This window comes from Onychomys torridus, chromosome X (genome assembly GCF_903995425.1).
Source record: "Onychomys torridus chromosome X, mOncTor1.1, whole genome shotgun sequence".
Lineage (NCBI taxonomy): Eukaryota > Metazoa > Chordata > Mammalia > Rodentia > Cricetidae > Onychomys > Onychomys torridus.
Genome location: NC_050466.1, coordinates 129934336 through 129958705, shown reverse-complemented (window position 1 = coordinate 129958705; position 24370 = coordinate 129934336). Strand labels below are relative to the sequence as shown.

General features: G+C 42.7%; 1 protein-coding gene across 1 annotated transcript; it reads left to right on the top strand.

Moving 5' to 3' along the window:
• Positions 1–6266: 6266 nt before the first annotated feature.
• Apex2 (apurinic/apyrimidinic endodeoxyribonuclease 2) lies at positions 6267–24366 on the top strand. The gene is made up of 6 exons (XM_036175079.1): positions 6267–6498; positions 7278–7361; positions 8564–8744; positions 9267–9413; positions 10105–10174; positions 23217–24366. Exons 1-6 carry the CDS (start codon positions 6345–6347, stop codon positions 24132–24134), a joined length of 1554 nt encoding a protein of 517 aa, XP_036030972.1. The 5' UTR covers positions 6267–6344; the 3' UTR covers positions 24135–24366.
• Positions 24367–24370: the final 4 nt, after the last annotated feature.

Sequence of the window (24370 nt, the reverse complement as noted above, 5' to 3'; positions counted from 1 at the left end):
GAACTCTAAGGGCTATGTACACAGAAGATAAGTTGGAGCCCAGCAAGGAAGGCAGCCAGCAAGACAGCCCAGGTCTGACCAGTTACTTCCTGCCAATGAAGACAGGACTAGTAGAGTATGCAAATGAAAATCCAAAGATCATGTGCTTACATCCTGTGTGGTGTGGCATGGCAAAGGTGATGGAGCTAGGTCTCAGCTTTGAAATAAAAAAGCAGGCATAATTAAAATGTGAAGCTCCAACTCAGAAACAGATTCACACCACAATTATACGGGCCCCCAAAACGAAAACACAAACATAATGTCCCTAATTCAAAATGCAATGTTTTGAGCTAGCAATTTAAGAGCCAAACTGGAAGTAGACTTTCACTGCCTCACTGCTCACCCTACTCAACGAGACATTGCAAAACTGTCTTTCCCTGGAGTCTGCTGCCTCCCTCTCCACAGGACCTCTCCCTCTTAAAATGAGCTGTCCAGGGCACTCCAAAGAGATTGGCACTATCTGATCATCTTTATACTCTCCAGCCAAGGTTAAATAAATCAGAGTAAATCTGACACCTTAGGAATAGGAGTGAATGCAGTCATTGCTGGGCAGAGAGCCGATAAATAAGTACGGTTCACATGGCTGCCAATGCTATGAGATGATCCAGCAACAAAGGCTTCACAATCTAATCCAAACCCCAGCTAAAGCTCTTCATGCCAAGATGTTGGGATGGGGGCTTAGGAGAGTGGAAACTGCACTGAGGACAGTATGTATGAGGGACAAGAGGCAATGGCCTCTAACTAGCACAAATCCACAGAGCAGGGCCACCTTATCCAGATGTCTCCCTTTCACTTGTCCCCATTCTTCTTGCCATTCCCCTGGTTATTTTGAGACTTTTATCTGTAGAATTCATGCAGCTGCACAGCTTGCATGGAAGATGTCCAAGTGCCCTTTTACTTCATTCTTCGTAACCTTCCCACCCCCAACAAACCTCCAGTGATTGGGTATTAGGAAGCTCAACTTTCTTCCACTGAGCTGGACTACGCAAGGGCAATCTCTCCGGAAAAGAAATCTCTAGGTCCTGCCCTCAAATGCTCCCAGTTCCACTCTGCCATTTAAGAAGCTTCCTAAAATATCTTCTCAGAACCTTAGTCTATACAAGGGTTAGATTCACTCCAGTTGCTATGTATACAACACATAAGACTTTCAATACCAAAACCTACCTATGTCAACGCACCTACTGTGGCAGTGGATCATAACAGTTAAGAACAATGGAATCGGAAGCCACACTGCCTGGATGGAATCTCACTTTGCCCATTGCTGAAGCTGAGAAACTGGGCAGAAGGCTAACTTTCCAGTGACTCAGTTGTTTCTGTTTTGTTTTGCTCTTTCAATTGGTATATAGGGAAGGAAAGTAGTGCCTATTCCTTCAGTGTTAGTGAAGTTCCAATGTATTGATATAATAAAGAAACCCAGGGAATGCTGAATATATATTATCCAATACTGATGTTTCCTTTGTGAAGTAAATGAGTTGTCTTTTTCTTTCAAGTAATCTATAAGCTCTACCATGATATTATAGTGCAGAATTAACACTTACACTGTACGGAGTTCCCGAGAATCAAAGAGGTAAACTTATTTTTGGTTTCAGTTAACTAAGTCTGGCATAGAAAGTCAAATACTACATGTTCTCACTTACTGCAGAAACAAGAAGATGTTGGTAAGAAGCTGAGTATAGACTAGTGGGGAAGGGAGAGGGGAAGAGAGAACAACAGGTATGGGATTCAGGTAAGTAGGAGGAATAACTTGTGATGTTCCAGAGCACAGCAGGATAACTATGGTTGACAACAGATAATTATATACTTCAAAGTAGCTGGTAGAGAGGAGAAATGATAAATATTTGAGGTGATACATATGCCAATTAATCACTGCACATTATAGGCATGTAATAAAATGTCACAGAGTACCACACAAGTATGTACAATTATGTGTCAATTTAAAGTTAAAAAAAAAATACTTGGTCTTTCAGATTAGCAGAGAACCCCTAGAGTCTCAGAAATAGACTTTGCAAGACACAAGTCTCTAAACCCTAACAAGTTACATAAGTAGTGTAAGTCTGTCTGAAGTATCTTACCATGTTTCTGTGGTTTCCAATGCCCACAAAGCACCATTTCATTTATCTTACTTGTTCCTTTCAAACATCCACAGTAAGAAGACAGGGAAATGAGGCTGAGGGGGGGATGGTTTGTCCAAGGTAATCTAGCCAATAACATGAACATATCTTTTATGTTTACAAATTTGTCCTTATGACACTGCCAAGTATCAAGAAGATAATTTTAGTAGCAGGAAATCTGAGCTAGGTGGCTAGAGAACCTCTGACAAGGTCTGAAAGGGTAAAACTTAGGGTCTGGGTTTGATAACCTAATTTAAATATGCCTATGAAACTTTTTTTTATCACTGTTATCAATTCTGAGCCCAGAAACAGAAAAAAAAAAATCAAGTCTTCTAGAAATGCCTCAGACTAGCATTCAAACTTCTAAATCAGTCCCAATCTACCTATTCAGGCTCCTATCCCTCAGACCCCCATGTTTAACTGCACTGGCTGATTCATAGGGTCCCAAACCACAGCATTTTCCTGTCTTTAGTCTTTTGCTCAGTCTGGAGCATCTTCTATTCTTACTGAGCTCTGTCTTGCTCATCAAGATCTGTTTTAGGGTTTACCTTCTCTGAAAGTCAGCCTTGTAGCCTTGAGAGAGGCTTTGCCTTTGGTTCTCATATTGCCCACATGCCTCTATGTGAGCAAGGGTTTCTCTTTACCTAACTAGACTGTGGGGTCCTTGAAGGTGGGGCCTGGATCCATGTGATCTACTGACTGTTCATCTCAGGCTCTGGTATGGAGGACACTTGTTCAGTGACCCTGCTCACAGTCTACATCTCTCTGCTGCAGATGAGATAAACATAGCGATAAGAAATCCCAGTGGTAGTTATTATAACAGCTTTCAGGGAAAAGGATGAGGGACCTGATTTGTCAGAAGTAAAGAGTGGCATCTAAGAAAGTTTTAAAATTTTGGGATGGAATAGAATAAATAAAATTATGAAATTCCCTGAGAAGGTTTAATGTATTGGTTATTGCTGTGGATATCGCTCTGTGTAAATAAAGTTCTGATTGGCCAGTGGCCAGGCAGGAAGTATAGGCGGGAGAAGAGAGAAGAAAAAACTCTAACTACAGGTTATAGACACAGGGTTCACTCAGCATCGGATTCACATTCAAGGCTAAAGGATGGAACCATACATTTTAAACTGGGACTATCTCTAGGCAAGAAAACTATGAATTGTGACTTTTGAAGACCCATAGAGCTTGCTCCTACCTCCAAGCACTGAGTGTGGAGAGGAATTGCATTTAAAGCATCAAAGTAGTACATGTGGGCAATAAAATCCTAAATGGGATCTCCTTATTGGTAAGCCGTGAAATGCGTGGTTGTGAATGCATTTGTTACAGGCTAGAAGGCTGAGAGATGGCTGATCATACGCTTACAGGCTAGCTTCATGGATGAGCACACATCAGGACTTCTCTGGCCTATTGTTCCACTATTCTCAGCCTCCTGTCTGCTCTGCAAAGCTCACGGTGTTCTAGTCATATGAGTGGTTCTTCAGTAGCCGTAGTCAGTCAGGAAGGAGCGCACAGAGAGTGCTGTGGGTGGTACTACCTGTGGATGCCACATCAAAGCCAAGAGCACTAAACTCAGACACAGCAGCAAAGTCCTCAAGTGTCTCCAGAGAGCTCTGGATTCTGCCTCCCCCACCCCTACCCTTGCTCGATCATCAGGTCAGACCTCTGTGGGAAGTAGGCTAGGGTCTTTAATTTATATTTTACCAAGGTGTCTATTGATACCCAGAGAAACTAAAGAACTTGTCAAAATTTCATAGCAGATCAACCCTACTTTATACACTAGAAGAGAGGTCAGAGATCTGGTCTCTATTGTACACTGAATTAAAAATATACTACGTAGCAGGAAAGTAGGCTGGGAGCATCACACACTCACAGCCAGTATGGGATACACAAAGAGTTTCGGGCCAGCATGGGAAACATAGTTAGACCCTCCCTGTTTCCAAAATTAAAGAAAATAAAATGAAAATTGGAATTTCAAAGAGAGCAGGGGATTGTCCTTTAGGTCAGTATCCTACAAAGTCAAGTACAACTGGATTTTAAAATAGTGACAGATAGATTAGACATACATATCATCTTTTCCCAATTCTCCCATACCCTTTAAATATAGCCCAATCAAACTCCTATGCAAAGAAAACTTTCCCAAGAGCCTGAATCAAGGATTTTGATCTGTGAAACACCTGTCTACTTTTCCTTTTTTTTCTCACCTACCTGTTCTCTTAGAGGCTTTTTCTTCCATTGCTAATTATCCGATGGCTCTCCTGCATTTACAGACCCCCAAAGCAGGTCCAGTGGGTGGCACCTAATAGGAAACCCGGAGACATCCGTTGGTTCCTGGGAAGGCTGAGGAAGCGCCCTTGTTAAGGGGTGTGTGCAGTGTTGAAATGTTAGCTGCTGTATCTGCCAAAGAAGTTCCTGAGCCACCCAGAGCCTTTTCTCTTCAGTCCAACCATGTGTTCACCTTGCCCCAAAGGTCAGTACTAATATTAACAAGTCACTGGAGAATGAGGAAATTAAAACCAGCTATTGAGGTGAGCAAGAACTGGATTTCCTTGGAGTTGAGCTCCAGATCTGACTTCAGTGCAGTATAGGCAAACTCCCTTGCTTAAAAGTAATCTTGCAACATGAAGAAAAATGTTCATTTCCCTTGTCCTAGTTAACCCACTCCTGGGACTCAATCCTTAGCCACAACTCCCAAAGCATGGAAAAGCTCAAGGCACAGACTTTTCTTAATTACAGAGCTATTTTTTGCTGGCACTAACTAGCAACCGTTAAGTCCCCTGGGAGTGGGAGATCAGCCCACTGTGGCTCTTTCTGTAGCCATAGAGGATGATGGCTCTAAGGCTGTGAAATTCTGAGGGTGTCTGCGCTTGAGTGCAAATAACTCTGTAGCAATTTTCGGTGAAAACCTTAGGGTGGAAAGTTATACTTTCCCCCTGGAAATTGGCCCATGCCTGTTCTGATTCTGTTTCTGTGCACTCAAAAATAAGTCAAGAACCCACTGCCCTGTTTATATCCATCTGCTAAATACTTATTCCCTTATCATACATGCTAGTCAGAGATGGCCACTGCGGCTGTTGGCAGTCTAGTGACAACAGGAATCAATGGGAGTTGTGCCTTGTGGTAAATGTTGGATCATGAAGTGTAGCGGTGCCCACAGGAAAATACCTAAATGCAGAGGCGTGTGGACAGAAAATATTAACTCAAAATCAATCAATCATTTACCTGATTAAGAAGATTTTAAATCTTGGCTCTACCACTTCTGTGTGACTGAGACGAATTTAGTCAACTTCTACTTAGCTTCAGCGCCTTTTCCTGGTTTTTCCTAAGAATGAAATGACACAATGTAGACGGGAAAACCATAGCTGCATCAGGAGACAATAATATTCTGAAGCATAAATTTTCCAGGCCTCAATTTTGCTCATCTGAGAAATGGAGCCAAATGCCAAGTTATGTTTTCTGTCTCATCTTTTACATACTATGAGAACCAAGACAAATATGGGTATACAGGGAGGATTTGAGGCAGTCTCCTGCCTCCAGACTCAATCTTAACTGCTCTTTTAACTGAGAAAGTTCCCTTTGCCATTGCCCAAAGGACTCCGGGAACAGAGGCCCCTCAACCACCACCAGAGGCCGCTCACTTAAACTGGAGCTCTGCCTCCATGTGGGGGAGGGGAGGGCAGGGCTTTGGCTGAGTCTCTTTCCCCAGAGGTCCAACCCTTGGCAAAGTGACAAAATCCCATTTGTAAATAACCTGACGCATCAAGGGGACTTTTGTGTCGACAAAAGGAGTCAGAATCGGGCGTCCAGGCCAGCATGCGGCCAGAAGAAAAGGAGCTCAACCAGAGACGCGCTTCTCACCAGTCACTCTTCCCAGGTTTTGGACTGGGTCTTGTTATGTAGCCCAGGCTGGACATGAATTCATGACTGCCCCAGCCTCAGTTTCCTGAGTACTGGGGTTGCAAGCTTGTACGACCACACCCGGTTTTCCTACAGCTTCCACCTGAGTTCCGTCTCCCGCCTGTGAGAACTGAACTGGAAGCCCCGCCCTGCGTGCGTCCCGCACGTCGGAGGGGGCGGGGGAACCAGATGAGAGAACGCCTGCGCAAACTCGTGAGGAAGGCGGGCAGCTAGCTCACTTCCGGCGGCGGTGAATTTCCGCGCCTAAGCTTGCTTCCTGAAACCATACAGTTTGCCAAAATGTTGCGCGTGGTAAGCTGGAACATCAATGGGATCCGGAGTCCCCTGCAGGGGCTGACATGCCAGGAACCCAGCAGCTGTCCCACGGCCTTGCGACGCATTTTGGACAAGCTGAATGCCGATGTTGTCTGTCTCCAGGAGACCAAAGTGACCAGTAAGCGTTTGAGAATCCAGGATCTCTACCGTGTTTTCCTTCTGCTAACTTTCGCCCCCTGCTCCACCTTATTTCACTTTTCCGTTTACCCGTAGATAGAATCCTGCCCATATACCCACCTGAGAGTACTGATCCCTTTACTCTTAAACACCCCCACCCTACCTAGAGCCCCCACTTCCCACTCCTGGCCTGCTTTCCCAGTTGAAACCCGCAGGCACAGATTCCCGCCCATTCTACCTTCCCAACTCGGTGCCTTGAATTTGCTCCTAGGCCAGATTCCTCAGTTCTCCATCCCTGCTCCCACTTCAGTCCTTGAATTCCCACCTAATCTTTGTCCTCAACCCAGGCTCCAATTTCTCTCTTCCATAGCCCCAATTCCTCTTTGCTCTTCCACCTCAGAGCCCCAGATTCCGGTTTCATGTCTTACCCCAAACTTAGAACTCCTAATTTTTTCTCCTATCATCCCCAACTCATATTCCTAATTCCCTCTCCTGCCTCCCACCCTCACGTCAGATCTCTCATCACCTGGACCACAAGACTTAGCTCTGATTTGCTCTCCTCAGCTCCCCCTGCTTCCCCACTTAATTTGAATATAATTTCCCTTTCTGACCTTTCCATCTTTCTAGCTCCTGTCATCATAAATACTTCTCTCTCCCCTCTCCCTGCTAGTTATGGCTCTGATGTATGCTAGTAATTAGCCTATAACTGTAATTCCAGTCTTTCATGGGTCCACAGTACTAGTTTTACCTCTAACTTCATATTTCATTTTTTTCCCCCAGGAGATGCACTGACAGAGCCCCTGGCTGTTGTTGAGGGCTATAACTCCTATTTCAGCTTCAGCCGCAGCCGTAGTGGCTATTCTGGTAAATGGGGTCTTTTGGGGTATTTAAGTTAGTGTTGGTGATGGAGGCAAATAGCAGGAAAGTGTTTTTGGTATTTAATGAGAAGGTAATGTATTCCAACTTTTCATCTCCAAAGCTAAAGCTGCATGATCTGAGGTTATATAAAACCTAATATTTATGTACCAAATTATCCTTTTGGCCCTCAGAAGTACGTAATGTCATGGTTAATTGTATGAGCTCTGGGGCTGAACTGCTAGGGTTCAAGACATGGCCCACTTCCTAGCTATGTGTTCTCTGGCAAGTTAATTGACCTTTGTATCTTGGGTTTGTCACCTCTAAAGTGAGGATAATGCTTACTTTCTGGGTTCTTACAAGACTTTAGACATGTGATAATACTAATTGCCAATATTTCATCAGCATTTATCATGTTTCTGTGTAAAATACATTATTATTGTTATTATTGTTCTTTTTAGATGAAACTGAGGCCTCAGGGTATGGGTTACTTGTTTTAGGAATTTAGCAGAGTCACTGTATCTGGGGTAGACATTAGAATGAATAGTTGTTTTCTAGAAGTACTTTGACCTTGAAGGATCATGGTGCAATCAGTGCACAGTAAAGAATCTTTGTGGAAATCAGTGATTGTTTTCCATGATTTGTAGAATGGTTTTTCTGTAGGGGCGTTTCAGCTTTGCATGACTTTGGTCACAAGATGCCTCTGGCGCACCTGAGGTTCTTGGATTATTATGTATTGTAAATGATACACAATAAAGGACTAAAGTCAGGAGGGCATGTGATGTTTTCCTTTAGTGAGACATATAGATTAGATTTGGGACCTTGGTATGAGGAAATACTTTACCCCCAAAGCAACTTTGTGTAACACTCAGTAAATACGCCTTTGTATGGCTGTTCAAGGTTCAGTTCATCAGAGAGGCTGGACCTTCCTGCTGCCATATAGGCCTTAAAAATTTCATCTTGGAGTACCTTCTTTCTGCAACTGACCCATGCTACACAGAACAACCCAACATTTGGCGCCCAAGTTGCTTCAGATTCTAGAGAGCCATATATGACCCTTGAATTAGGAGGATTGTTCATACATTTTTATAAACAGTTACATTTAACAAAGATAATTAAAACTATTCCTTGTATGGGGCTATTTGGAGTGCAACAGGCTGTACAATAGTGTTTTGGCTGCCAATCCCATTCAGAATACTTTGTCTTCCCAGGTGTGGCTACCTTTTGTAAGGACAGTGCTACCCCAGTAGCCGCTGAAGAAGGCCTGAGTGGTGTGTTTGCCACCCTAAATGGGGATGTTGGTTGCTATGGAAACATGGATGAGTTCACCCAAGAAGAACTCCGGGTTCTGGATAGTGAGGGCCGGGCCCTCCTTACACAACATAAGATCCGGTAATAGCCCATATCCTCCTCCTACAGACCATCTCTGGTTCTAGTCTTAGTGTCCAGAATATAAGGCCTACCTTATAGGTATGCAGTTGCTATAGAAAAGTTCCCAAACTTGCCTTCCTGGACTCTATTACTGGCTGGGCTAAGTGATCCTGGCAAATCATGCTTCCTTCTGAGTCTTGTGTACCCCTTTCTACTGTGGGAGACTAGCCTGGGAGTACAGCTCTCTAATTCCACAGGCTACTCAAAAGCAGCTTAGCCATCACAGAACTCATTGCCCCAAATTGGTTTTTTTCTGAGTATCTTGTCTTCATGAATGTCAACATTATCACCCAGTTTACCTGGGTACTATGTCCTTGCCTCACCCAGAGTCCATCACTAAGACCTGCTTGTGTCTGCTCATTGGTGTCCCAAACCCTTTTTCTTCCATCCCATGAACAAACCATTAACTGGAAGCTGCATGGTGTGAGTATGGAAGGGGAGTCTTGAAACTGACCTCTCTTGGGGGTGCTCTTTTCTCTGCAGCACATTGGAAGGGAAGGAGAAGACCTTGACCCTAATCAATGTGTACTGTCCACATGTGGATCCTGGGAAGGCTGAGCGATTGACTTTCAAGATGCGTTTCTATCGCCTGCTGCAGATCCGAGCAGAAGCCCTCTTGGCAGCTGGCAGGTATTGTAAGTCTAGGCAGCCAGGGTGGTTGAGCTCATCTTGGTTACTAACCTTATGTCGTGCTCCATAAAAGAACATCGAGTTTTGTCTTTGAGTTCCTTTACAGTCTAGTTTCGAATATTGTCCTGCTGTCTTGGCTTAAGAGGTGTGAGGACAGAGTAAAGTGACATGCACACAGACTTTGTACTCTGAGCACTTGTTCTGGCTCTTTACTTCTGTAAGCCTCAAGGGCAGCTCTGATCCATGTTCTCTTTTGTCAGGTGCCTGTGTGAATCCCTACCCCATAGAAGAGTTTTGAGGAGAAAATGAGGCGAGGGTGGGAAAGTACCTAACCTAGTTCAAGGACAGACAGGAAAAAGTGGGAGTAGCCATGGAGCGCTTCCTCTAGGCAGGGCTGTCGGAGCTCAGCTTTGAAGGATGAGAACAATGGATTAGATAGACATCATTGAAGGATTCATAGCATACGGAACAGTGTCAAGTTTGCCAATCAGAATTTGGTTCCTAATATATGAGAAGCATCCAGAATGTGTCAAAATGGGAGAATGGAAGAGGCACACTGCTATGAGGAATTGGTAGCAAAGGCTGTAGCTGGGAGGTTGCTCCTCTGAGCTCTCGGGTCTGGGGAAAATAAAGTATATGGGACTCCTCATTCTTGAATGTCCAGCTGAATGTCCCACATGGTGTTTTTCAGTCATGTGATAATCCTGGGAGACCTAAATACAGCCCATCGACCCATTGACCACTGTGATGCAGGCAGTCTGGTAAGGCTCCCTCTAAACCCCACACCCCACTCTGGTTCTGTTCACCCAGACAGCCAGTACTGGAAGTTTGGCACCAGAGGTCACTTCCTTTATGGAAAACTAGTGCTTGGTTTGAATATATTCTTTTTTCATTTTGAAATTAAATGTAATAATTGTATGTATTTATGAAGTATCATGTAATATTTTGACATGTATAATGGTCAATTGGGGTAAATTACCTTATCTGTCACCTCAAACATTTGTCTTTCTGTGTGGGCAAACATTCAAAATTCTTTCTACTACCTGGTTTGAAATATAAAATAATTTCTTGCTAGTTATTACTATATTATGGAACACTAGGCCTTTATTTTCCTGTTACACTGTTTATATTAAGCAACCACTCTATCCCTTTCTTCTTACCTCTCCTGGACTCTGGTAACAACTGTTCTCTTCTGCTCCATGAGATCTGTCTTTCAGACTTCCATACATGAGTGAGATCACATGGCATCTATCTTTCGGGCTTGCCTTGTTTTCATGTCTTCCAGTTCCATTCATTTTGCTGCGAATGACTTATATAGTCTTCTTTCGGGCTAAATAGTATTGTATTCTGAATGTGTGTTATATTTTCCTTATTTGTTCATTAATGAATGTATAGGTTGCCTGTGTATCTTGGTTGTTGTAAATGCTACTGTAGTGAACATGGTAGGTTATCTGGGTCATGTGGTAGTTTCAGTTTAAACGTTTTCAGGAACTTTCATACTAGTTTACAGTCCCACCATCAGTGTATGAGAGTTCCCCTTTCTCTGTATCCTTGTCATCATTTATTACTTGTCTTTGATAATAGTCATTCGAACAAGACTGAGAGGGAGATGCTATCTATTACACTGAATTTGGTTCACATTTCCCTGGCAATTATGTTGAACATTTTGTCATATACATACATATTTGCTACTTTCATATCTTTTTGAGAAATATTTATTCAGATTATTTGCCAGTTTTTCTTTTTGGTTGTTTGTTCATTTTTTTTTTTGAGACAGGGTTTCTCCGTATAGCCCTGGCTAGTCTGAAACTCACTCTATAGACTAGGCTGGCCTCAAACTTAGAGATCCATCTGCCTCTGCCTCCCAGAGCTGGATTAAAGGCATGTGTTGCCATACCTGGCTTTATTTACTGATTTTTCTTTTTTCTTTTTCTTTTCTTTTGCTTTTTCGAGACAGGGTTTCTCTGTGTAGCTTTGTTGGATCTCACTCTGTAGCCCAGGCTGGCCTTGAACTCACAGAGATCCACCTGGCTCTGCCCCCTGAGTGTTGTAGTTATTGATTTTTCAAAAAAAATGCATTTTTAAAAAGATTTATTTATTTTATGTATATAAGTGCTCTAGCTGCATGTATATATCTTTATGCCAGAAGAAGGCATCAGACCTCATTATAGATTGTAGTGAGCCACCATGTGGTTGCTGGGAATTGAACTCAGGACCTCTGGAAGAGAAGTCAGTGCTTTTAACTGCTGAGCCATCTCTCCAGCTCCCAATCAGACCTGTTTTTGTTATTTAGTTGTTTGAGCTCCTTGTATGCTCTGGATCTTAATCTCCATGAGATAAGTCGTTTGAAGATATTTCCTCATGTTCTGTAGTTGTCTCTTCACTCTATTATTGCTTCTTTACTACATAGAAGCTTTTTCAATTTTATATAGTCCCACTGAAATACTATTCTAAAATATGTATGAAGTTTTGTCTTTCATTCAGTAGACAATACTGACCTTACCTTGGCCTGGCTCTGACCCATGTACTAGAGAACAAGTCCAATCTAGCTCATGGCCCCTAAGCCTTCAGTATGTGAATGTGTCCTAGATACATTGCTATCTAGAGTGGTGCTTTCATGGCTGAGATGGCATCCCTAGGAAGCCAGAGTAACCTTGGAATTCCTAGGCAAGTAAAGACATCAGTCAGATAGCTAAAACTAGCTAAATCTCTAGAGGTTAATTGAACATTAACGGTGTGGAGAACTTCAAGTCTCAACCTTTTTAGAGTGTCCTTGGAGGGGAGGGGAGTGGCAGGAGGTGGAGCTGCAGAGTCCTTTGTGGGCATGGTAAAGATTTTGAGGACAGTTTTCCTGTTTGCAAACCACCTCTTTACTTTTGTGATACAGAGGAAGCATTGAGGCCAGGCATTCAAGGTGCTTTATGGTTAGTGTTCTGTCTCTTTCCATCCTCAGTTTCTCTGCATACTCTCTTCATTTCAGACACAAATCATTTCTCCACCCTCTACAAAAGCTCTTTTTACTCTAGCTTTTTTCATTCTCACCAAACAAGCCACTATTCCCTCTCTTTTTTCTTAGATGAGCCTCTCATTACCTCTAGGCCAGTGTTTCCTTAACCCTTAACTGCATATTAGAGCAAACCTATCAATACCTTAATACTATACCAAAACAATGGAATCAGAATCTCTTAGTTGTGGACCCATGGTAATGGTTTGTTTGAAAAGTCCTACAGGAGACTTTATTATACGCACAAGCTTGAGAAGCACTACCTTAGAATGTATAGGAAACTTCTCATCTTGACCATCCTCACAGAAAGGACTGCTATGCTAGAAAAGCAAGCTGCCTGTTTTTTCTCTGCTCTCATACTATAATAACCCACAGAAGACTCCTGTGAGCTCTACAGATGTGGGGATTTCTCCTTACCTCCAAGCGAGCAAGCAGCTCTTCATCTGTGCGCATCAGCTAGTTGTCCGTTGTGCTGTTCAGTTATAACTTGTCTGCCCCAAACATGGTCAGATCCCACATGTTGAGGACTACTCTCCAAGACTGTCACTTCAGACCCAGTTACAGTTGGAGCTTCTGAGCTAGAAATTGAGGTTCACATGACCTCATCCATGGGTTAAGTTAATTTACAAGTACTAGGGCAGCCACTATAATTTATGTCCAATGATTAGCCATAAAGAATATTTGAAATGAAGTAAGTAGACAGATGAAGAAGTACATGGGGAGGAAGGTCTGGAAGGGCCTTCAGTGCCAAGCTTCCATTGCTGTGGAGTTGGGTGGGCCATTCTCCCAACACATGGATGAGCCATCATGTGCCGCTTTGTGCCTCCGAGGCATGTTGAGCTGTCCAGAAGTTCCCTGAACCTTGCTTTGGGGTTCCATGGAGACTTCACTGCAGGAGCATAAATGCCGCAAGACCCATCAAGGCCTGCGACAGGTTTTCATCCTTCTTCAGTGGTTCAGACCCGGGTCCTCTGGAAGGAAGCGCTTTTATTTGATTGAAAATAGATTTGTTTACACAATATATTCTAATCGTGATTTCCCCTTCCTCATCTCCAAGATCCTTCCCCCTTCCCTACCCTTTCAACTTCACGCCTTCTTTCTTTCTCTCTCTTTAGAAAACAAAGAGAAAGAGAAAAAACAGAACAAAACAGAAATGTGTGAGAGAGAGACAGAGAGACAGAGAGACAGAGACAGAGAGAGAGAGAGAGAGAGAGAGAAACCATAAAAACACAAAATTGGAAACCATAATATGTAAGCAAAAGACCAGTAAGGTAAAAAAATGCTTAGACAAAGATCTACAAAAGTACCACTGTGTTTATTTTGTGTTGGCCACCTACTGCTTGGCATGGGGCCTGCCCTTCAGTGTGGTTAACATATCCAGGGAGACTCCAGTGGAGAAAACTAATGTTAACTTTGTGAACAATTGTCTATTGTAGATAGCGTTGTGTTAGGAATGGGAGATCATGTCCATTTCCCACTTTCATTGTTGGATGCCATCTGGCTCTGACCTGTGCAGGCCCTGTACAAGGTACTCTAGTGTCCATGAATTCGTGCGTGTGTCTGGATGGCATTGTTTCCTTGCTGTCTTCCATCCCCTCTGGCTCTTACACTCTTTCCTCTTCCTCCTCTACATATCTCCCTGAACCCTGAGGGGAAGAGTTTGATGAAGACACCCCTTTAGGAGTGTTCCAAGGTCTGTCACTCTCTACACACTGTCCAGATGTGGGTCTCTATATTTGCTCCCATTTTCTGCAGGTGGAAGCTCCTCTGATGATGGCTGAGCAAGGCACTGATGGGTATAGCAGAATATGAGTCATCATATTGCTATATTCCTTTAGCAGAACAGTAGTATTTGTTTTTCCCTAAGCCCCTGACCATCTAGTCGCAGGTTCTTGGCCACCAAGGTAGTGTCAGGCATGGGTTCCATCTCATGGAGCATAACTTAAATCCAATCAGAGAGTGGTTGCTCACTCCCAGGACTTTTGTGCCACTTTTGCATACACTTTTACACATGTGTATCATGAATTCAGGTTACCACTGTTTATCAAAGGGTTTCTAGCTGAGTTGATGGTTATCTTTGTCCTTTGGTATTATGTGGAGTACTGGCTCTGGTTAGGCACCAGCTTGACTTTTTTGTGTTCAATGAGATATGTTTGTGTTGTCTTTGGCAATAGGGCTTTACCATCAATTTGTAGAGAGCAAGCAATAGCCTTGGAAATAGTCTGAATTGTTTGAGAGTTTCCATGGGGCTCCTTTGGCCAACAATTCAATTATATTGTAACTTATTCCTGGTACTGGAGGTTTCAGTTGGTAGCAAGAGATGTCTAGTTGGAGCTTTGTTTCCCCCATTATTTGGTGATTTCATTTATATTTCTTCAGTTGTGTGTGTGTGTGTGTATGTATATATATATATATATATATATATATATATATATATATATATTAATAAGCTTCTACTGTAGTAGGTTTAATATGGCCTCTTGGATGGCCTTTAGTTTTAGCTGTCACTCACCGTATTCTTTCTTATCCTCCTCTTCCCTCCCTGTCTCTATTTGATCCTCTCATTTCAGGTCCCACCCGCCCCCACCTCCCACCCATCTCTGCGTAGCCGTAATTGCATTCTATGTAATTGTTTCTTCCCCGTGCTCAGGAAATCCTCCCATCCTCCTAGTCCCTTACTCTGTAGCTATCATGGACACTGAAAGCTTTACAACTAGCATACACATGTAAGTGAATACCTGCTCTGTTTGTCTTTTTAGGTCTGGGTTACTTTGCTCCAGATGACTTTTTTTCTAGTTTCATGCATTTAACTGAGTTTTATGATTTCATTTTTTAAATATCTGAGTAATATTCCATTGTGTTAATGTATCACATTTTCATTATCCATTCATCTGTTGATGGACACCTAGGCTGTTTCCAATTTCTGGCTGTTATGAATTGAGCAAAATTGAGCATGGATAAGCAGTGTCTCTGTAGTAGGGTGTAAAGTACTTTGGGTATATTCCCAAGAGTGATGTAGCTGGATCTTGAAGTAGGTCTATTCCCAATTTCCCGAGGAACTGCCACACTAATTTCCATAGTGACTGGACAAGTTTGCAAACCTACCAGGCGTGGATGAGTGTCCCCCTTTCTTCATACCTCTCCAGCAGGAGCTGTCGTTTGTTTTATTCATTTTGGCCATCCTGACTAGTGTAAGATGGAATCTCAAAATGGTTTGGATTTATGTTTCCTTAATGACTAAGGATGTTGAACATTTCTTTAAGTGTTTCTCAGCCATTTGTGTTTCATCTTTTTGAGAACTCTCTGTTTAAGTCTGTACCCCATTTTTTAAATGGGTTATTTTCTTGATGTCCACTTTTTTTCAGTTCTTTATATAGTTTAGCTATTTGCCCTCTGTCGGTATGTATTTGGTAAAGGTCTTTTCCCATTTTGTAGGCTGTTGCTTTGTCGGAATGATGGTATCCATACAGAGGCTTTCAGTTTGATGAGTTCCTATTTATTAATTGTTGTTCTTAGTTCCTGTGCTGTCGGTGTTCTGTTCAGAAAGTCTTCTCCTGTGCCACTGAGTTCAAAGCTGTTCCCCACTTTCTCTTCTATGACAATGATGGTTTCTGGCCTTATATTAAGGCCTTTGATTCATTTGGAGTTGAGTTTTATGCAGGTTGATAAGTATAGATCTATTTGTATTCTTCTACATGCAGCCATCCAGGTTGACCAGCATTGTTGAAGATGTTCTTTTTTCTGGTGTGTATTTCTGGCTTCTTTATCAAAGATCAGATGTCCATTGGTGTGTGGACTTATGTCAGGGTCGTCAGTTCTATTCCATTGGTCAACATGCCTGTTTTTATGCCAATGCCATGCTGATTTTATTACAATAGTACAATTTGAGATCAGGAGTGGGTGAGTCTTTCAGTAGTTTGTTTTTTTGTTTTTGTTTTTGTTTTTGTTTTTGTGTTACTCAGGATTTTCTATGAAAAATTTTGTTGAAATTTTGATGGAAGTGCATTGAGTCTGTAGATTGCTTTTTCACTATATTAATCCTATTGATCCACGAGCATGGGAAACCTACTAATCTTCAGTTTCTTTTTTCAGTGACTGGAAGTTTTTATCACACAGCACTTTCATTTGCTTGGTTAGAGTTACTCCAAGATACTTTACATTATTTGAGGCTATTATGAAAGGTATTGTTTCCCTGGTTTCTTTCTCAGTCCATTGACATTTGTATACAGGAGGGCTACTGATTTTTGTCTGTTGATTTTGCATCCTGCTAATTTTCTGAAAGTATTTATCAGCTGTAGAATTTTTCTGATGGAATTTTTAGGGTCATTTATGTATACTATCATATTGTTTGTAAATTAAGATACTTTGACTTCCTTCTTTCTTATTTGTACCCCCTTGATCTCTTTGTCTTATTGCTCTAGCTAAGACATTACGTACTATATTGAATAGCTGTGGAGAGAGTGGGCAGCCTTGTCTTGTTCCTGATTTATTAGAATTGCTTTGCATTTCACTCTGTTTAGGTTAGTGTTGGCTATGGACTTGCTGTAAACTGTCTTTATTATGTTTAGGTATGTTCCTTGTATTCCTGATCTCTCCAATACTTTTATTGTGAAGGGGTGTTGGATTTTGTCAGTGACCTTTTCTGCATCTAATGAGATGATGATGTGGTTTTTGTCTTTCAGCCTGTTTAGGTGGTGGATTACATTTATTGATTTACATATATTGAGTCATCCCTTCATCTCTGGGCTGAAGCTCACTTGATCTTTTCGATTATTTTGGATTCACTTTGAAAATATTTTATTGAGAATTTTTGCATCTATGTTCATTAGGGAAAATGGCCTGTGCAATTTTCTTTGTTGGATCATTGTGTGATTTAGGTGTCAGAGTAACTGTGACTCTGAAAAAGAATTAGGCAATATTCCTTCTGTTTCAATATTGTAGAATAATATAAGGAGTATTTACACTAATTCTTTGAATATCTGGTAGGATTCTATGCTGAATCCCTCTTGCCCTGGGCTTGCTTTGGTTGGGGAACTTTTAATTACTGCTTCTATAGGTTTCACCAGAGGTTATGTGTATGGTTAAATTGCTTATCTAGTCTAAATTTAACTTTGGTAAGTGGTATATATCAAATTTATGTACGTTTTCCAGTTTGGTCCAATATAGATTTATATCCTTATGATTCTCTGGATATACTCAGTATCTGTTGTTATATCCCCATTTTTATCTATAAATTTATTAATTTGTATCTTCTTGCTCGTTTTTTGGTTAACTTGGGTAATGGGTTAACTTGGGTTTTCTCAAAGAACCCACTCTGTTTTATTTATTCTTTGTTTTCTTTGTTTCTATTGATTCTGTCCTAGGTTTGATTATTTCTTGCCATCTATCCCTTTTATGTGTGCTTTCTTTATTCTTTTGCTTTTAGGTACACTGTTAAGTTATTAGTATGAGGTCTCTCCAGTTTTCGTTTGTTTGTTTGTTTGTTTGTTTGTTTGATATAGGCAGTTAGTGCTATGAACTTGCCTTTTAGAACCACATTCATCGTGTCCCATAAGTTTGGGCATGTTATGTATTCATTTTCATCCAATTTTAGAATTTTTAATTTTTTCTTTTGTCTCTTTACCCAGTTTTTTATTCAGTAGAGAGATGTTCAGTTTCCACAAGCTTCCTGTTGTTTCTATTTGTTGATATCCAGCTTTCCTTCATGGTTGTCTGATAAGATGCAGGATATTATTTCAATTTTCATGTTTCTGTTTATACTTGCTTTGTGTCTGAAAATGTGGTCAGCTTTGGAGAAAGTTCCGTGAGATGCTGAGAAGGTATATTCTTTTGTGTTTGGATAATATGTTCTGTAAATATCTGTTAGGTCCATTTGATTATGATGTTGTTTAGTTTGTGTCTGGATGACCTGTCTGCTGGTGAGAGTGTGGTATTGCAGTCTCCCACTCACCGTGTGAGGGTCAGTGTGTGATTTCGGCTGTAGTTGCATTTCTTTTATGAACTTGGACACCTCTGTGTTTGATGTATAAATGTTTAGAATTGCATTACCCTCTCAGTGCATTTTTCCTTTGAGTACGTAGCCCCCTTCACTATCACTTCTGATTAGTTTTGATTTGAGGTCTATTTTGTCAGATAATCAAATAGCTCTACCTGTTTGCTTCTTAGGTCCATTTGCTTAGACTGTCTTTTCCAACCCTTTCCCTGAGGTGATGTCTATCCTTGATGGTAAAGTGTATTTCTTGGATGCAGCAAAAAAATGGATCCAGTTTTCAAATCCAATCTGTTAGTCTGTTTTTTTTTTAATTGTAGAATTGAGACCAATAATGTTGAGAGTTACCAATGAGCAATTAGTTATCAGTGGTTATTAATTCCTGTTATTTTGTTGCTATGGTGTGGGTCCCCCCCCCCCACTTTGATTTACTGCTCAGGGATTATGTATTCCTTATGTTTTTGTGGGTATGACTAGCCTCTTATGATTTGAAGATTTCCTTTTAACAGCGTCTGTTGTGTTGGTTTGTTGATACATACTGTTTAAATTTGTTTTTATTATAGAATGTCTTTATCTGTTGTGAGTGAAAGTCTTGCTGAGTATAGTAGTCTGGGCTGGCATCTGTGATCTCTCAGAGTTTGTAGAACATCTGTCCAGGTTCTTCCGGTTTTAGAGTCTCCCTTGAGAAGTCAGGTGTAATTCTAACGGGTCTGCCTTTATATATTACTTGGTCTTTTTCCCTTGCAATTTTTTTTTTTTTCCGAGACAGGGTTTCTCTGTGTTGTTTTGGTGCTTGTCCTGGATCTCACTCTGTAGACCAGGCTGGCCTCGAACTCACAGAGATCCGCCTGGCTCTGCCTCCCGAGTGCTGGGATTAAAAGCATGCACTGCCGCCACTAGCCACAAATTTTTTCATTTTATTAAACCTGAAACTAGTTCTCTTTAACTTTGATCCTGGGATTAAAGGCATGCACCACCGCCTGGCTCCCTTGTGACTTTTAATAGTCTTTCTTTGTTCTATATGTTTTGTGTTTTGATTATTACATGTTGAGGGGACTTTCTTTTCTGGTCCAGTCTGTTTGGTGTTCTGTATGCTTCTTGGACTTTGGGCATCTCTTTATTTAGGATGGGGAAAATTTTTTCTATGATTTTGTTGATAATATTTTCTGTGCCCCTGATATGGGTTTCTCCTCTTTCTCTAGTCCTGTTATTTAGATTTGTTTTTTTCATAGTGTCCCAGATTTCCTGGATGTTTTGTGTCAGGAGTTTTTGGTTTTTTTTTTTTTTTTTTTTTTTTTTGGTTTTTCAAGACAGGGTTTCTCTGTGTAGCTTTGTGCCTTTCCTGGAACTCACTCTATGGCCCAGGCTGGCCTCGAACTCAGAGAGACCTGCCTGCCTCTGCCTCCTGAGACCCGGGATTAAAGGCGTGCGCTGCCGCCGCTGCCACCGCCCAGCATGTCAGGAGTTTTTTAGATTTAACTTTTTTTGACTGAGGTATCCATTACAATAGAAATTGTGTCTTCAACACCTGAGAGTCTCTCTTCCATCTCTTGTATTCTGTTGGTGGGGTTTGTTTCTGTGGTTCCTGTTGGAGTGCCTAAGTTTTTCATCTCCAGTATTATCTCAGTTTGGCTTTCTTTAGTGATTCTACTTCTACTTTCAGGTTTGTGTTTTCACAGACTCCATTTGGGGATTGACTTAGACCTTCTTTAAGGTCCTTGGACACATTCATAATAGCTATTTTCAAGTCTTTGTTTTGTGCCTCGGTTATATTACATTGCTCAGGGTCTGCTGTAGTAGGGTTGCTGGATTCTGGTGGAGCCACACTGTCCTGGCTATTATTGATTGTGTGGTTATGTTGGTGTCTAGGCACCTAGGATTAGGAAGATTGTAATTCTGTGTGCTGATATCTGGTCTCGTCTTTGTTGGGTGGGTGTTCCGTTCCTTGGTTTCCATTGCCATTTCTGGATCTTCGGAAAGTGTGATGGCTGTGCACTGCCTGATAGAGTTTCCTCAGGCACTCTGCCACGGTGGGTGGCAGAGATGAGTAGTGGTGGGCTAGGAGAAAAGACTGAGAGAGGCTTCGGGAAAGAGCCAAGGGAATACTAGCCACACTTAGAATAGAGTTCACAGCAAGTTGGGAGGTGCGAAGAGGGGAGCTATCAAGTAGGTTGTAGTAAGGCAAAGAATTATCTAGAAAGACAGGCATGAGTGGGCTCGCTTGACCCTGGGTCTGAACCGTCTCCAGTGGATGGAGTTGAAGTAAGAGGAGCACTGTCAGCAAGTTGTTTCCAGACTGAGGCTGAGAATGAAGCGCTCGTAATGGAGGACAGGAGTGCTTCAGCTAATTGTCCCTGCCAAGTGTGGCCACTGCAGTTTCCAGTAGAAAGTGGGTTTAGGTATTGGGGGCTGACACATAGGAAGGGGTGATGAAAGGGTCCACAGGAAGGAGGCAAACCGGGTCTGCTGCAAGGTTTGGTGGAGTCCCCAGGGAACTGAGGCAGAGCGGGAGGATAGACCCCTGCAAGTGGTTTGCTACACAGCTGAAGATGGGACCGGAAGAATTGCAGTGGAGGACAGGATGGAGGGGAAGATGGCCTACCTGCCTCCCAGGCCAGTGTAGACTCTGGGATACCAAGTAGAGAGTGTTTTGAGGTATCAGCAGTTGACACAATGGAGCGGTAATGGGTTTGAAGGGTGGGGAGCTGAGAGTGTCCACAGGAAGTAGGAAAGCTAGGATCGCCTTAAGGTTTGCTGGAATGGGAGTAGGGTGGGAGGACCATCCCCTGCAAGCACTCTGCCACAGGGCTGGGGATGAGGCTGAGGAATTGCAGTGTAGGACAAGAAGGAGAATGAAGATGGCCTACCTGCTTCCTGGGCCAGCATGGTCACTGGGTTCCCAGGTGGAGAGTCTGGAGTGAGGGTCTTAGGCTCTAAGATAATACAAGGGTCAGTTTCATTGGCTACCTAAAATGTGAGGAAGGGTTAGTTTATGTGGTCTGCCTTCCTGGGAAGAAAAATTGTAGTTTCTAAGATTTTCTGTGAGGAGGAATTATGATCTAGAAAGCATGGATGAAAACAAAAACTGTATATCAACATCAAAGGCATGGTCAGTGTTGGCACAGTATTACTCCTCCCTGGAGGTGCTTCGGAAAGGGGGCAAGACAGGGTTCCTTGATTGGTGTTTAGGAGAGCCCCAGAAGCATAGGTGTGGCTCTTAGCAGAACTTGGCTACTCTGAAGTGGTGGCAATGTGTCGAAGATGATAAACTCCACGACGTGCAAGCTTCTCATAATCCTCTTTTCCTTCTCTACCCTTCCCCAGAGCCAGCCAGGCAGCAGTGTTTGTTCTAGCTCTGCATTATCTCATGATTGCATCTTATGTTCTCTTTGGCACTATGCTAGTCTGAGTAGCCATCACCTTTTACTTGATGGACACTGGCAGTCTTACCCTCTTGGAATCTTCAGTCTGGTGTCCCTTTGGGTCATTTAGCTATTTTGCACAAACCCATCACAAAAGCTGTTCTTTGAGTTTGCAGTGTCCCTACTGAAGTTAGTACCACATGGGCTTCACATCCTGTTTGCAGAGTAAGCATCCTTTGTTCCCAAGACTGTATCTACTTGGCCCCAGCACCAGTTCTGTCACAGAACAAGTGTTCTGTGAATATGTTGTTGCACTAAATCAATGGGTGTGCAAGTAGGTGAACTGGATAAAGACATGGATGGATGGATCAGGGATTGGAGACAAAGGCCACACACGGACTTGGATGCCCAAATTCCCCAACCTCCTAAGGCGGCAGGAGGGATGTCAGGGATGACATTGACACACATGAGATAAACCAATCAGCATGGAGTGGCAATCTTCAAGGAAAAGTGGCATTCTTCCAAGTCCTGATTTTGGCTTATTACTCTGTAGAGGCAACCACTTTTCCTGTTTATTTGTTGCGATGTGGTCTTACAATATACCCAAGGTGGCAATCCTCCTGCCTCAGCTTCCCAAGTACTGGAATTCCAGGTGTAACTACCATGCTTGGTTTTATTTTTGAATCTTTTGTAAAGCATTTCTGGGAATTACTTTGATGAAGCAAACAACAGACCTTTAGATTTGACATTTGTGTCAAGGTAAACAGAATGTGGGATAGAAAGACAAATAGGAACTTCTTTAAAGATTTATTTTAATTTTATATTATATGCTTGTGTGGGGGTATCTGCACATGAGTGCAGGTGTCCACAGAGACCAAGGGGCACTGGATTCCCTGGAGTTACAGTGGTTTTGAGATGTCTATATGGGTGCTGGAACCAAACTCAAATCCTCTGCAAGAGTAGTACACATTTTAACCACTGAGCCTTCTCTCCAACCCCAATGTTGATTTCTAACACTATTTATTTCAAAGCTTATGCTTGTCAGAGCTGGAGAGATGGTTCAGCTGTGAAGAGTGCTTATTCCTCTTGCAGAGGACCTGGGTTAGATTCCCAGTACCCACATGGCAGCTAAGAGCCATCTTTAACACCAGTTTCTGAGACCCTGACGACTTCTTATGACCTCCATGGGTACTGCATGCACATGATACACAGATACACAGGGAGGCAAAACACCCTTTAACAAAAATAAATAAAGGAAGGAAGGAAGGAAGGAAGAAAAGAAAAGAACACTGAAACCTAGTTCTACATGGCCTGGGCTATATGACCTTGAACAGGACTCTTCTTTAGAACACCCAAGTTTTCTTACTTGTCAAATGAAGCAGTTCGTCTAAATTTCTTCCTGTTTTAAGGATCTAGCTTTGGCTTTTCATTCCCTTTCCCATCCCCAGGAGTGCTTTGAAGAGGACCCAGGGCGTAAGTGGATGGATGGCTTGCTCGGTAACCCGGGGATGGAGGCTGGATCCCACACGGGGCTCTTCCTGGATAGCTACCGCTACTTCCATCCAAAGCAGGAGAGGGCCTTCACCTGCTGGTCTGTGGTCAGTGGTGCACGCCCTCTCAACTATGGCACTCGAATTGACTATGTACTGGGGGATAGGACCTTGGTCATTGACACCTTCCAGTCCTCCTTCCTACTCCCTGAAGTGATGGGCTCTGACCATTGCCCTGTGGGAGCTGTCTTGAATGTATCCTGTGTGCCAGCAAAACAGTGCCCAGCTCTGTGTACCCGCTTCCTCCCTGAGTTTGCAGGTACCCAGCTCAAGATTCTTCGCTTCCTGGTTCCTCTTGAACAAGAACCTGTACGAGTTCAGCCAGTACTGCAGCCCAGCCATCAAATCCAGGTCCAGAAACACCCAAGTAAAGCTCGCATGCATTCAACCAGGCCTCGGAAAAGTCAAGGGGGCTCCAAAAGAAACCAGAAAAACCTCATGAGTTACTTCCAGCCTTCCTCTAACCTTCCCCAACCACCTCCTATTGTGGAACTACCTAGTGTGCCTCTGGTGGGCACTCTTACAATCCCAGAGATTCCAGAAGAGGTCACAGTGGCCACAGTGGTGGAAGAGAAGGCCAAGGTTGCAGAGGCCAAAGATGAGAAAGAAATACGGACCTCCTTCTGGAAGTCTATGCTGAGTGGGCCCTCACCCATGCCCCTCTGTGGAGGCCATAAGGAGCCATGTGTGATGCGTACTGTGAAAAAGGCAGGTCCCAACTTGGGCCGCCATTTCTACATGTGTGCTAGGCCACGAGGTCCTCCCAGCGACCCCTCCTCCCGCTGTAACTTTTTCCTCTGGAGCAGGCCCAGCTGAAACAAGAGGCCTAGGGATGTCTGGCATGGTTACCTCATGCACGGGGTCTGATGCCAGGTCCATGCCTCTGAATTTGCCTTCTCTTCTCTCATTTCCCTTCCTTTCTTCCCTTCTTCTCACAACTCTGTTCCTTCCTCTTTGTACACATAGGAACCAGGAACTAGTTTAAATCCCTTCTGCCCTTACTGGACACTGTATTCGTTCATAAATAAAGTCCGGTCTTTGTTTCAGTGTAC

What these genes read in the sequence shown, in the direction of transcription:
- Apex2 (XM_036175079.1), top strand. Translation starts at nt 6,345, where the DNA reads ATGTTGCGCGTGGTAAGCTGGAACATCAATGGGATCCGGAGTCCCCTG. An exon ending in CTTACACAACATAAGATCCG is followed by an intron (nt 8,745 to 9,266) that starts GTAATAGCCCAT and finishes TTTTCTCTGCAG; the next exon opens with CACATTGGAAGGGAAGGAGA. An exon ending in ACTGTGATGCAGGCAGTCTG is followed by an intron (nt 10,175 to 23,216) that starts GTAAGGCTCCCT and finishes TCCCATCCCCAG; the next exon opens with GAGTGCTTTGAAGAGGACCC.